Raw genomic sequence first — 14614 nt, 5'->3', positions numbered from 1 at the left:
TGAGAAGATAGCAGCATTAACACCAAGTAGGCTCGCACAGTAACACAGGCTGTGCTCAAACTGGCGGCCCCATCCTGAATCTTTGGCAAATCCATGTTGGATTTGAGTTGCTTTCATCAAAACTACATTTCTCTCAGCTTACTGTTAAAGTTTTGATAATAAACTCGGAAGCGTGGAGAGTTTGCATGATGCGCAGTTCTTGTATAATGGATGTGTGTGTGTGTGTGGGGGGCACTTTACTTACTAACACTAAAACCATGTTTCCTGGGGGATCAAAATGTTATATTATAATCATAGTAGAGCTGCAACTAAAAGGTTTATAATTGGTTGACCCATTATTTTCTAAATGAAATGTGACAAAATGGTGGCAATGCTTGTTAAAATGATTAATTATTTTGCCATTTATTTCCCATACTGGATGGTAAAAGGATCGAACTAGTGTGTTCACCTGACGGCCGGTGGATGAAAACACATCTTCTTTGCTGGCTGATTGGGAAAATCTGTTCTCTACCAGAAAAAACAATACATTAAATAGTTATACTTTGCTGATACGGTTTACGCATCTTACGCGGTACCTTAAGTACGCTCTTTGCACTGCTGGCACGGCTGCAAGAGCGACTCGACCATCATGCTGATTTTCACAAGACGTTCTACTGGAAACTGAAGATGAAGGTAGACGAGGTAGCTCTATTAAACATTAACCCAAAGAACTAAGATTAATGTCACAGTCCACATACTCGCCAATTGTGAATTGATCAGCGGACTGTTAAAGTTTTAGACGATGAGGTAATATTTACACTAGCAATTTACAAAACTAGCGACATTTGGCTCTATAATCTTATGTTAAAGTAAAGCAATTTAAAGTTATAAACAGACAATGACCTCATTCTTCACAGCGCCATGAGGCAACCACCTGAGGGCTGTTTACAAAGTCAAGTTAGCTGGTTAGCTCACGTTAGCAAGCCAGTAAATGGCATCCAATATTTTCATGGTCCATGAGTCGGGGCACATGTGTCAACAATTTAATGTTTGCTTGACAGTGCACATTTAATGTAGTAACCGACAGTATTTGGTAAAAACAAAGGCGCTGGAGCTGGAGGGAGCGCACACTGCTACGCCCAGCCGGGTGAAATAGTTTTGAAAGAGTGTCCTGATCTTTCAGCTTTCATATCTTCTACTTCCCTCTGTCCACCCTTCACACCGCTGACAAACCAAGATGTGTGCAAACCGCCCTACTCGTTCTTCACATTCCAACTAAGCACTGATTAAATGACTTTTGCAAAGAACAAGAGCTTTTCCACTGTGATGCCTGCTTGTAATTAAATTGAACTTTGAGTCTGAAGCTGCTGTGAGCGCACCGTTTAATAACCACTCCCGGCAACCATTTCAGCATGGGGAGAAAAATGTAAAAAGGCTATACTCAGCGACGGCTGTGTGATGCAGATAGTTTGCTTTTGGATTTTGCATTATTGAACATTCATTAAATTTATTCAATGAACCCCAGAGCCGTGTGAAGGTGTTTATCTTTCATTTCCCAGGATCCGTTTCTGATAATAAGCAGAACTTTCATTTTGCGAATCCAAACTTTGTAAATTTCCTCCAAACTGAGCACAAAGTTATTTGTTACATTGTGGGAGTTCTCTGTGTACAATGAAATTTGGAGTAGCAAATAAAATATATTAGAGGGTATGCCAGTACAATGTATGTAAAAGTATGTAGTATGAAATACATATTCCTTTTTTTCAATGAAAGTACTTATATTGCATCATTATATTGTACATGAATAGAAATACAAGGGATTAAAAAGCGAGCAAGAGAATCCGACAAAATCTATGACATTGCAGTCGGTTATGAATCAAACAGTTCTGTTTGTGCTGGTTAGAAAGAACAGCTCACATACTACCCGTTGCAATTGGTTCCTGTTGTGTCTTTACCATCCCAGCTAGCTGCTATCCCGTAGCATGAGTCTTTGCCATCGTTAGTAACGTTTTCCTTAATGTCCTCGGCACGAATATACTTGTTTTTTTTTAAGCAGTCCATAATGCAAAAGGCAGGGAGACAAAATCAACCTCTGGCATCCGTGACATCAGAGTGATCAGCGGATGGCCCAGCTGGCTGCAGCTGCATTGCTGATTGTGTCGGGCAGAAGCTGTGGAAGCGATTTGAAAACACAGAGAGCAGTGAGGCAGCAGAATGTTTCGACCCCGTGCGACTCAGGTTTTGGTTTGTCAGCTCCTCTGGGCGACGCGGTGCCCATATCAACACCATAATTTAATTTGGACAAATAGGGTGAATCTACAGCTCCCCGGTTACTGAAGCTGTGATGCTCTGCTATTTGATTAGGTTGATTAGACGGGCGGGTTTTAACATGAAATTAGAGCCTGGGGCTGCGCAATTATAGATTAATGGGTTTCAACCCTCAAAGTTGGAAGCATGTTTTTTAAAAAGCTCTGGGCAAGCATATTCATTTTGTGAGCCACTACAGCAGATCCATTGGTTTCACAGCTATTCAAAATGATGACGAGCATTAAGGTTTTTATTAGCCAGGCTGGACTGCCTCAGATGCTGCAACGTGCAGTAGAAACAAAAAATAATAATAATATGAGGACCAAAAATGAATTAAATTACTGAAAGGAACAAAGAGGCACAGAGAAAGCAAGGTAGGCATTTGTGGCGAATGAGCCCTATTGATTGGACATAAACCACCACAGAGACGCCATCGGTTTCAGGAGGAATGCCGAGTCAGCCGCTCAGGGTAAATACGGGTCAGAGAGCAGCGTGGATAAATAGATATTTTGGGTAATGGTCCGAAACACCACAGTGAGTTATAACGACCACTTTGGGGAGTTCAGGTTGAAGGGTTTCCCGGAGCATTTTCTGATGTGAAACAACCTGCATGCTGATTTTCTTAAATAATATTTTAATATTAAGAAAATATTCCCCACAAATAACTGTCTTTTAAGGACTCGTACTACACGGCTTTGTTGAATAATTATGGCTTTCTGAGGTCTGTTAAGCAATGGCTGTGGGTCTGATCTCCATCCACAGCGAGAGGTTTTTAGTAGTATAGGAGGTGTTAAATATGCCAGATAACACTCGCTCCACATTATCACATACATTATTACATGGCTTGACTAATGAATAGCCGAGACCATTGTGTCTCCATGGTAACAGGGGATAAAATGGAGATAAAGTGGAAAGGGTATGACTCTTCTATTGCAGTTTTTAATTTCTCACATGTTAAATCGCATCAGCAGAATATATTAAATTAACGCACATGTCTGTTTTATAACACGAGTGTCTCCTATAGCTATTTATATTGTTGCCATTGTTGTCACTTTGCTCTTATAATGGCCCAAATATCCCCTTAGGGATCCGTTTCATCTTATCTTAATGGAAGGACCGACCGAGGGCTGGGTGAAGTCGTAGCGAGCCCCGCCGTTGTTTAGATGTCCTTTAGCTGGAAGGAAGGACAGACAGATAAACAGAGATATGGATGGAGGACGTGGAGGAGAGAGGGGTAAACAGGCCTGCCAACTCAAGAGAGAGCCAGGAAGGGATTTAGTACAACAAAGGAAGAATAGAAGGAAAAGGCAAGTAAGAACTGAAAAAAAGGGGAAGAAAATAATCCATTTGGTTAACGTACAATCGGAAGTATGTGTTGATATGGATATGATTATAAATTGTCCAAATGATATTGAGTTTAATTGGGTAGAGTCCTGTTATATTGCGGTTAGTCTCTGGCAATCGATTCTTTGAGAATGGGTCTGTGAGTGTTCGCTAAATAAATGAGAGCGCTTTAGAATATGGCAGCAAAGGCCACACTCTCGGTCCGATATACAACTGGTTTTACAATCTAAATAATTACTGGGCTATAAAAGGCATCATCTTAGGATCAAAGTTTATTTGAGAGGCCGACTGCTGAACCCAACGTTAACCGTTGAAAGAAAGCAAATGAAGGCGGAGCGCCCATGCTGAGTGGACTCTAATGAGTAAAATGTAACGACAGCGCTGCACCTTGCTCAGCAGATGCCTAATGTGGAAGCCGCCGCCTGTAGCTGCAGTCCTTCCTCTGAGCTTTGTAAAGCCATCTGAAGGATACTCTTGATGACGGTAAAAAAGAGGGTTAACTGCTCGTGTCTCTCCCATCAGGAGAGAGAGAAATAGAAGCCAGTAAGTAGACAGGTCCCTGGTGGCCAAGGAGACTCTCGCGGCTGCCAGGAAAAGGAGGAAAAGTCGAAGCAGACCTTAGACTCCAACATCCTGATGTGCGTACACTGACAACGTCTGCCAAAAAAGCTCCTTTTTCCTAGTTAAATGTGTGGGCTGGTGTCAAATTGGGAGGTCTCGACTTCGCAGGGGTTTTCAAACTAAATTGTCTCTCGGCAGCTGATTCACATATTTACCCTCTTGCCAGCTGAAACCGGTGTGTTACTTTTGGAGTATTCAACAAACAATATGGCACAATTTTCGGTTAAATCTAGCATACTCGTAGGATGTAAGTTACCTCTTGACGGCACAGAGGGTTAAGGCACAACCAGGCGTGTTCCGTCGGCTGAAATAAGCCAGAATAACAGAATAAATGAAGGCAGAAGTTTGATTAGTTGGATGCAGAATGAAATGGTTGAGGAGAGCGACGTGGCCCACGCTTGTCAGTGATGATGGATTGATTATGGATTTTTCAGCTGGCTAAATGCACAAAAAAAAATGCATGCAATTTCTTTCATTTTTCTCCATTCGGGCTGCTTTTGATTTTCTTTTATCCCCCTGATTATTCATTTTCAGAATGCAGGAAGCCAGAACACTGTCTTACTTAACTATTGTGTGACAAAGGGAACGAGTGAATGATGTGTCTTGGAAGAGGCTTTTAAAACTGTAGGAGTTAGGGAATGGAATACTTCAATAGTTTTGCAGATATATAAGACATATGGCATGAATATGAGCAAATAATGTATCATAAGCTTATTAAATGAGAGAAAAGGGGCTCTATCTATATGCTTTAGATTTCTTTCTTGAAATCCGGTCAGATGGCATTGATGCAACGCTAGACACACTGTACCAACAACTCCAAATCAGTGGCATGGATTGGAAATTAAACAACCCTTTTCTTGTTCACAAGCACTCGAGCGGGAAGAAGAAGCGGTCCAACACTCTACTGTTTCCGTTACGACCCCAACGACGTGTTCGTGTTGTACATCCACCAGCACAGCTGCTGTTGCCCGCGAGCGGCTGCCTTCAAATATGGCCACCAGAAGGACTGTTACATCACCTGAAAGCCCTCACCGTTAAACAAGCGAGGCTTGTTGCAGGCAATTTGTGGCAAAGCGATGATGTGTTACATACTGCTGGTCCATTAGTGGCCCCTATAAGTGAAGCGGAAGAGAAAGAAATCCTGTTCTTTTAGTGAGAACAAGCTGGAACCTCACGGCAAGCTTAGACGGATTCCTCCTCTCTGCCGGACAGCCGTGAACACAGACAGCGAGGACGTTACAGGGGGAGGGGAGGATGAAGAGCAGAGAGGTGTAAAAGACCTGAGGCTTCCTTTTGGAGAAAGGAAAAAAAGGATGATAGTATCTGACGCTATATAAACCTGCTGTTTCCCTCCAGTGACCAGAGGCGTCTTTGACGGGGGAGTCTTTTCTGCACTTATATTTTGGATTGAATGCGGTTAACAAAATAAGCATGTAGAAAAACAGTGTGTGCAAAATGAATACATCACTCACTGAATGTCAAAAAACAACGTGTTATTGGTCAGTTGGATGAATTTGATGGAAAGACAATATTGCTTTGGATTAAAGCCTCTGGTGTTCCCAATTGTAATACAATTAATGTCACGCCCTCAAAAATAAATCCCCAAACCTCCCATTTACGGCCGTCACCCGGTGACTCGGCGAGGCGGGTATCATTGCAGCTTTCATAGTCTGTTGAGTACAGCCTCCGTCACACCACGCCGGAGTGAGTTCTCAGGTCACGCATCTCATCACGGCAATAATAAAAACATGCCAGCTGTGTTTTCAGACCACCCTCCAGCCCACTGACCGCCTCTAAAGACCTTCCACAAAGATGACAGAATACTTGTGTGATAAACCAGCCGCGTAACAAACAGCCACTATCGTTCTGTACACATGACATCTATTGCTTCTGAGAGAGGGATCCTCCTCGGTTGCTCTCCCAAAGGTTTCTTCCCTTTTTTCCCCGTGAAAGAGGTTTTACTATCTTTATTTGGGGGAAGTCTTTCCTGATCCGATGTGAGGTCCCGGGACAGGGATGTCGTATGTGTACAGATTGTAAAGCCCTCCGAGGCAAAATTTGTATTTGTGATTTTGGGCTGTGCAAAATAAACTGAATTGAATCGGGCACTGGCTTCGCACCAGTGTGAAGATCCTGTTGCTGCAACGCGGCCAAATGAGAAGAGTGTAGCAGCAATGTGGCTGTCCGGAAAAAAAAAAAAAAGGCTGAGGAGACTTTCAAGGTCAAACATTAAGAGTGACTCATCAAATCGTTCTCCATACACACCCTGCATGTGCATGCGTGCGTGTGTGCGTGCGTGCGCGCGCGCAGAAGTCAACAGGCACGACGGGAGTGTTTTGTACTGGATGGCGCTTGAGGCGAGTACCTCCCCCCCCCCCCCCCCCCCCGTCTGACTGTGTTTCATTGTAAGTGTGAGAGAGTGTGAGCGTATCTTAATGAAATCTGACGGTGAATTGTGACAATCAGCAGAGGAGCATCCTGCAGAGGTTAATACGCTGTAGTCCTCACACAGGCAGCGGGCGGCCATGAGCACACGTAGACACACACACACACACACACACACACACAGACACACACACACACACACACACACACACATACCAATCTCCTCTGTGTTTTTATTCTCCTAAACTTTGCAGCTTTTAATGAGATGTCACTCACCATGTTTCTATACGCCGCTCGCACACAGCCGACGATCGGTCTGACGTTCTCTGTACGATAACTGAATCAGTCATCGTCCTCACGGAGGAAACAACGTCTCCACAGCTAATTTGCAGTAACCGCTTCTAATCGGTGCCTTAGGAGCATGCTTACATTTTTTTTGGTTTAATTAAGAGGATATTATCAAGGTTTTAATAAGCTAGCCCCTCCCCCCCTCCTTTGTTGGACAAATTTAGACTAAAGTTGTTGTAACGACCGTAGCAGATGGAGGGGTGATAGTAGCCGGAATATTAGCAATAACAGCTCGTTTAATTTGGACGAATAATAATAAGTGTAATAATAGTAACATAGTCACAACAGTTACACTTTTAAGAGTTTTCCCTCTGCCAGGAGTACAGTTCACACATATGTTGGCGATATTCGAATATATAATTAGTTTGATAGCTCTGTCAGAAATAGTTTTCATTTTAAAGAAGAAGAAAGAATGTGTGAGGTAAACATCTGTAGCTTTGGTTTTGAATTAGCAGCATCAGCGTTTAAAATCCTCACTCAATGAGCCTCACTCTGTTTCCCAAGACTGGAGTCATGTTGCTCAGACCATCTGCTGTCTAACGCTGCCCAAGCAGCACAGATCACTGCACCACCACCCCAGGATTATGGCATCAACGGACACACACACACACACGCGCACGCGCACGCACGCATCTTGGCTTTAATGTTGCTGCCAAGTGATGACAGTGTATTTGTGTGTGATTTCAGTGGTATTTGCAGCCATTACTTGGATTGACTCGATGAACTGGACTGGGACGGCAGCACTCACATTTCTGCCAATAACAATCCAATTTTGCCAATAACAATCCAATTTTGCCAATTATCCAACTCGATAATAAAAGGAAATGCTATGGCAACCATTCTCTTTGTGCATTTGTTCGTGTTTTACAAACGGTTGAACCTGAGCCAGGCCATGCAACAATGGCAGCCATCATATCACATCGATACTATACAGCTGCCAAAAAGATTTTATTTAGATATTAATGCTGACTGGTCTTGGATCAATACTCGGTTTTTCAAACTTTAAGTTCCGGTATCCAAATTGGTATTGGGAACATCTCTAGTGTACCGTATTTATACGACTACATACTGGTATAAATTGATTGCCCAGTGTCTTGAGCAAAATCTTATCAAATATTAACATACATTCAGAAATGTTGAGGAGCAACAATTGAGTTTTTCAAATGTGTCCGTCAGCATTTGAATTCAATTTTGTAGAAGTCTTTATGTATGATGCTGTGGTTCCTTCTGCAGCACTACAGAATATGACTGGCAAACACTGTAAACACACACACACACACACATACACATATACACACACACACACAGTACAGTATTTCACTATCGCTGTCTCTTCCAATCCCTTCGTTCAGAAATACATGGGGAGCTCAGAGGTCTATTTCTGACTCACTTTGACACTGAAGTCAGTCAGGCATTGCTGATGACATGCTCGCTTACACACACACACACACACACACACACACACACACACACACACACACACACAAACACACCCGGAGCTAAGTAATATATTTGTTTAAAGGCATTCTCCTGACAATGCAAAAGGACATGCTGCCCGCTCCGTTTCCCAGCGCTCCCTCTGACAACGACCAGAAGCTTCGGTCCTGATTCACCGTGGCCACAAAATCAGGCTTTTTCCTTTCCAAAATGAAAATATCAGAAATCCCCCACCAAACTTAACCTGAATTATAATTTATATAAAATGTGTTGCCATAGCAACAAAATCCTTACGTTGCCTTCTTTTTGACAGAGGCACTACAATAAGAAGGCAAAACCATCAGAGGGTATAACTTCTAAAATAGGGATTTCCACAAAAAAAAAAAAAAAAATGATGACAGCGAAATCCTCTACACAAAGGGCCGGAAAGCAGCTTTGTGGGATTAAAAATTACTGCAAGAAGTCTTAAATGACAGTGGCAGCAAACAAGTCTTGCGTCACAAATCATGAAATTCAATGCCACAGGAGAAAAGCAATCAATGACTGATTTACTGACAGAGCATGAAGCCCCTGCAAAGCGAGGAGAGCCAATGGTTGAGTGGAAGCTGAACCGACAGCGACGCAGCACACTGTGCTTTTGTATCAGTGCATTGCTAAAGAGCAGATAATCATCAGAAATCACAAGATTCAGAGAGGGAGGGGTCAGTCAAAATACGCACCAATATATGGAAAGTAAGGTTGTTCGGTGGGGACGCATAATAAATGCATCTGGGTTCTCCCCCAGAACATGTTGAGCAAATTTTTTCAAATATTTATTCATCACTATTAAAAAAATTAAGGAGTTTTTGTCTGTTTTTTTTTTTTTCTGTTGAGTTTTTCCCGATCCAATGTGAGGACCCGATCGTATGTCTAAAGATTGTAAGGTCAAATTTGGAATTTGTGATTATGGGCTATACAAAATAAACTGAATTATTGTCCAGGGGCTGCACGGTGGTGTAGTGGCTAGCACTGACGCCTCACAGCAAGAGGGTCTGTGGTTCGGATCCCGGGCGGGGCGGGGTTCGGATACTGGTCTGGCAGGTCCTTCTGTGTGGAGTTTGCATGTTCTCCCCGTGGCAGCGTGGGTTCTCTCCGGGTTCTCCGGCTTCCTCCCACAGTCCAAAGACATGCTGCATAGGTTAATTGGACTCTAAATTGCCCGTAGGTGTGAATGTGAGTGTGAATGGTTGTTTGTCTATATGTCTGCCCTGTGATGAACTGGCGACCTGTCCAGGGTGTACCCTGCCTTCGCCCCTTGACAGCTGGGATCGGCTCCAGCGCCCCGCGACCCTAATGAGGATGAGCGGTCAAGATAATGGATGGATGGATTGTCCAGACACATGTTAGAATCACCAGGCCAAATCCACACAAATGTTTAAACCAGCAGTTCAAACCCCGGGGACCACAAAGAGTATGCTACTAACGACATTAGCATCATGTTGTAGGACTCCAGGATACCAATAAATTACATTAAATAATGGCACAACAGAGCGTCCACAGTGTCTAATGATATCCTCCCACACATATAGTGTGTTGGAGGGTCATCCTCATATAGTTTTTCTGTCTACTCTTTGCAGTGAACACGACTGGAGACATATAGCCCGCCTTCACCAGTCAGCTCTCCACCAAGTAGCCGTCTCACTGATGTCAGTCTCAAGGTGTTTCCCTGCCATTCTGATGCAGAGGCTGCGAGCCGAGCTCCTCGACCTCCTCGACCTCCTCGACCTCCTCGCTGGCCGCGGTCACGATGATCACACCAGCGCATTGTTCAACAAGCGATTCTATCCTCCCAAAACATTGGATGGGACGCATCCCCACCGTCCATGTGCAGACGTGCGCCCCTTCGGCGTGTCGCAGTGTCAAAACTTTAAAAGGGAAGCAAACTTGATCATCCATGACGCTCAAAGTAAAAACATAGAAAGACACTCGGGATTAAAGTAGGCCAGTCGGAGTACGGGATGAAAAATTCAGATGCCTTGATAACTCCCGAGCCAATCTCGACAAGGAGCGGGCGGGGAATCAGTCGGCGAGCTGCTCAGAGACTTCTCGAGGTTGTCATTTATTCCTGAACGCCGCTCGTGGCCCCCGGAGATCGGCGTGAGCAGATGGCCCCGCGTGCTTTGTTGTGGGGCTTAATACAGAGAGGTCGCGGGAGATACACAGGGCTCAGTTGTGACGGCAGCGGGAATCACGTGACTTCACACGTGAAAACACCATTCCCTCATTGTTTCAGCTGGAGGCCCTGTTCACCTCCGCTTTGACCTGATAATATCCAGTACATGTAATATTGTATTGTTATTTTGAATGACGCTGATGAAACGTGACTTTTCTTCGGCAACGTTATGCTTGACGTACTTATTTCCCCTTCAATGGCTTCCTCAGTGATTCACGTATCACACACTGTGGGAAACTGCAACTCAGTAATCTGTGATGCACTCGTCCGATTGCCCAACAAATTCACAGCCACACGAAATGCCCCTAAAACTGGGCCCGAACTCTTTGCCCGGCTTCACAGCACTGCATCACGATGCATTCCAACGTTGATATTTCATAATTCACAATGTCATACAAGTAATCCTTGGCAGAGGGTTTCACAATGCTGCTGTATGCTTTGGAGTCCTGATGCTGACCTGAAATGTGAAAGAAATGCATTGTGCATTCATAATGCATATTTAGCACAGTTGATGAGGTAATGCTTTGTGCATAATCTTTCCCGCCCCAACAATGATTTTTTTTTGGGAACCTTTTTTTTCCCCAGGTGTTTGACATTGTTCTGTGCCGTTTTAGTAATTTACAGGTCAAAATACATCTACATATAAAATGTGGCTGAAACAAAACTATTTTTATCACGGAGGTATATTAATTTACATGCTGATGAACCGACGCGGATTCGCTACCTCGACATCTTCATATTTTTCACTTATATAAAATGTGGCTGAAACAAAACTATTTTTATCACGGAGGTATATTAATTTACATGCTGATGAACCGACGCGGATTCGCTACCTCGACATCTTCATATTTTTCACTTACCAAGTGTTAACCCAAAGGTAAAGAGGTTTTAATTCCACTTTGCCAACCCGCCTCTCTGAAACCTGAGATTTGAAGCAGCAAAATGACAAAATTGCTTGTAAAAAAAAGTGTTAATTTGATCACTGTCATTTGAAGTAATAATACGCCAATAGGTGAAAGCTTAGACATTTCTAGATATAGACAGTTAAATAATGTGGATGGACCTCAAGGCATGTGTGCACGACAGCATACATTTCTCTTAGTAAAAATTGTTTTGTAAAATGTGCCTATTGGCAAAATAACACAGAAATAAGTAAGCTAAGAATAAAGTATAAAATATGTAATAACCTTGGTGTGAACAGGTTATTATGTGGAGGATTATGAACAAGGTGAAAAGGCTTCTTTATCGTTACAATGGGACTTTAAGGAGCCCACACCGCACCGAGGCCTGGCACACACACGTATAGCCTGCGAGGGTGCTGAATTATGATTTTTTTTTTTCAGCCTCCACTTCCTCAGCAACAAAAAGAAATATTGCAGAGCATAAATCTTATGTCAGTGGCAGTGGCCAAACCTCAGGAGTACACAACCAACAAGCTGAGGAGTCAAAGCCTTCGGCAGTGAAGAGGAGACCTCCAGCCCGGTGATAATGACACACTGGAGCCACAGAGGAGCTTTGACCCCAGGTGCATGTGGTGGGGAGGGAGCTGCTACAAGTTGAACATTGTCATTTTGGCAAGAGAGAGATGAAAGCACTGCTCCTCAGGGCAAAAAAAACAAAACAATTTTTGAAATGCCCTTGAAAGCTGAGTGTGTGTGGATATATCACATCCTGGTATAGTCAGCTGGGTCAAAGCAATTCAAATGTTTAACTGAAATAACTGCAGCTAATGAGCTCCTGGATCTAATATATTGACAGTGCACTTTTCATGCCGTATGAATACATATTTAAGAGTAATGTACATCAAAGGCACGGGGAATTTCCTATTCAACATACATACACTCTGGCGAAAACAGCAAGGGATAGAATGCAAAATTCTAAATAAGCAAACAAGGAGGGAGCAAAGACGCCACATGGCTTACTTTCAATCTGTGTCTCATTTCAAAGTACTGCTTGTCATCGTGCGAGATCAAAGTTTTGGAGGCAGAGCCTTATTTAGCTACATGAGTATTTATAAAGCACATTAACATGGGCGAGTGAAACAAAAAGCCAGCAGTCTCTGCTGCTACAGGTGACTAATGACGGATCCGATAGTAGTCGTGGCTAATGACCTGATGTTGATGGATGCAGCTCCCACCTCGCGAGCGCGCGCCGTTCTTTCGCGTAAGAACGGGAATCTTCTCCAAACTCCGTTGCGGGATATTACCGTTTTAGACTTTTTGTTTTTACTTCAATGTGTGCATTGTTTTAATCACGTGTCTTGTGATATTAAGGAACGAGCAGTGGCTGTCTTTTTATTCGGCGTCCAATTTAAATGCCGAGCGGCGTGCGTTTGAATTAAAAGCCACGAGTCACCTCGTATTCCCAAAAATACAGTGTTAGTTCGCAGTGTGAATACGTTACAAAAGTGTCATATCTCGATAACGAGTGCTTCTTGTGCTTCACGACCGCCGAAAGTCGTGCAACATTTTTGAAATTCTGAAGATACCACGACGTCCTCCCGCCGGTTAGAAACCTCCTTTAATAGGAGACCAATTACTAAATGGGTAAAATCTCCAACAGAGTTTGGTGCCCGGTTCTCACAAGAGCGGCGTGCTTAGCGTCACCGGGTCCAACCGAAGGGGGTTGAAACACCGCTCGGGGAGAGCGGAGCACAGGCCTCACGTCGACACTCCTTACCTTTGTTAGCTGTGCTATTTTCTTGCTCATCTTCAGGTGCAGGTCTTGGGTATATTCCATGGTGATGCCGGTCTGGAAGGACATGCTGGTCGCCGTGGTTGAGCTAAATTTCCCCTGACCGGCAGGGCAGTAATACTGCTGCCAACCCGACCCGGACGCCATCTTCACGATGATGCTCCAGATGCTTAAAGAGAGATATGGAGCTGTGATAATAAACTGGACGGTGCACGGGAGAGACGGTGGAGTGGACCGGGACAGTGTCGGGTTTTTTTTTTTTTTTTTTTTTTTGGCCGCGACACAGCTGAATTAATTAAATATATTAAGCCTGTTTAGCCCAGAGACTGTTACAAATTGGTTTCATTTTTGCTCGTGTCCGTGATACTAGTACACCGAAGGGTGAATTTTATGATTTGGGGGAGTTTAAGCTCCAGAATCCTTAGCTTCAACCATCTTGTCCGCTCATGAAAATGTGTCCGTTGTCAGCAGTCCGAGGAGCGGGTCCGGTCGGCTGTCACCTGGCGCTGATGTCGGGCAGCTGGCGGGCTCCCGGTCGGTCACCTTGATGCCGGAATGTCTCAACGGGAGCCGTTAAGAGTGTTTCTTCCTCGGCGCATTCCGGCTACATAGACGGAGAGCGTGTAGAGATTGAAGGTGCGCGAGCGCGCGCGTGCGTGTGTGTGTGTGTGTATGTGTGTGTGTGTGTGTGTGTAGGACAGGCTCAGCGGTTGGTTGCTGCTGCTCTGTTGCCATGGATCACCTCAACAGTTTATGCTGCATTCACGTAGGATGGGAGCAGCGCTGCCTTCAGGCGCTGTCGGAAAACTCGACAACAAACACACACACGGACGCGTGAGCAGGCATGTGAGATCCGGCATACGTGGTGACAGCGAGACGTGACGTGCAAGGGGGGTGGGTGACGTTGTTGTTTGCCATTGCCGTGATTTGCAATTTAAATTCGCGCTTTGAATGAACTGAGCTCGTGCAAGTAGTGGTTTTAGGTGCACACACCAGAGGCACTACACAACCTCACGTTTATTCAAAATAGAATATGACTCATGAAGACTGAGAAAAATGCGAACACATATCTGTTATATATAGTGTTGACTCAATCAATCAGCTGAGCTTAATTAGCTTACACACACTGTTGGCATTATAAGTTATTAGTAACAAACTATTCTAATTGCATGTGCATATGCTCATCAGTCACGTCATATTTATTGTGTTGTTAAAAAGACCAATAAACAAAGTAAAACAATTATGAATGAAACAATTATCCAGCACAAATAATGGCCTATTAGAAAA

At 43.8% G+C, this 14614-nt stretch overlaps 1 protein-coding gene across 7 annotated transcripts in view; it reads right to left on the bottom strand.

Annotated features, from left to right (window-relative positions):
- The window catches only part of fam184ab (family with sequence similarity 184 member Ab), a 122454-nt gene extending 108384 nt beyond the window's left edge, over nt 1-14070 (bottom strand). For 6 of the 7 annotated variants that reach the window (XM_068576552.1, XM_068576551.1, XM_068576553.1 and 3 more), the window contains exon 1: nt 13313-14070. In XM_068576552.1, coding sequence (XP_068432653.1) covers nt 13313-13474 — 162 coding nt within the window. In that variant the 5' untranslated portion in view covers nt 13475-14070. The remainder of the gene's footprint in view (nt 1-13312) is intronic. The other variant, XM_068576555.1, reaches the window with a different exon arrangement.
- Nucleotides 14071-14614: the final 544 nt, after the last annotated feature.

This window comes from Clinocottus analis, unplaced genomic scaffold (assembly GCF_023055335.1).
Source record: "Clinocottus analis isolate CAN_PGR_092001 unplaced genomic scaffold, fCliAna1.0.p SCAF_15, whole genome shotgun sequence".
Lineage (NCBI taxonomy): Eukaryota > Metazoa > Chordata > Actinopteri > Perciformes > Cottidae > Clinocottus > Clinocottus analis.
Note: the sequence above shows the minus strand (reverse complement) of the source record. Positions and strands in the feature narration are given on the sequence as shown.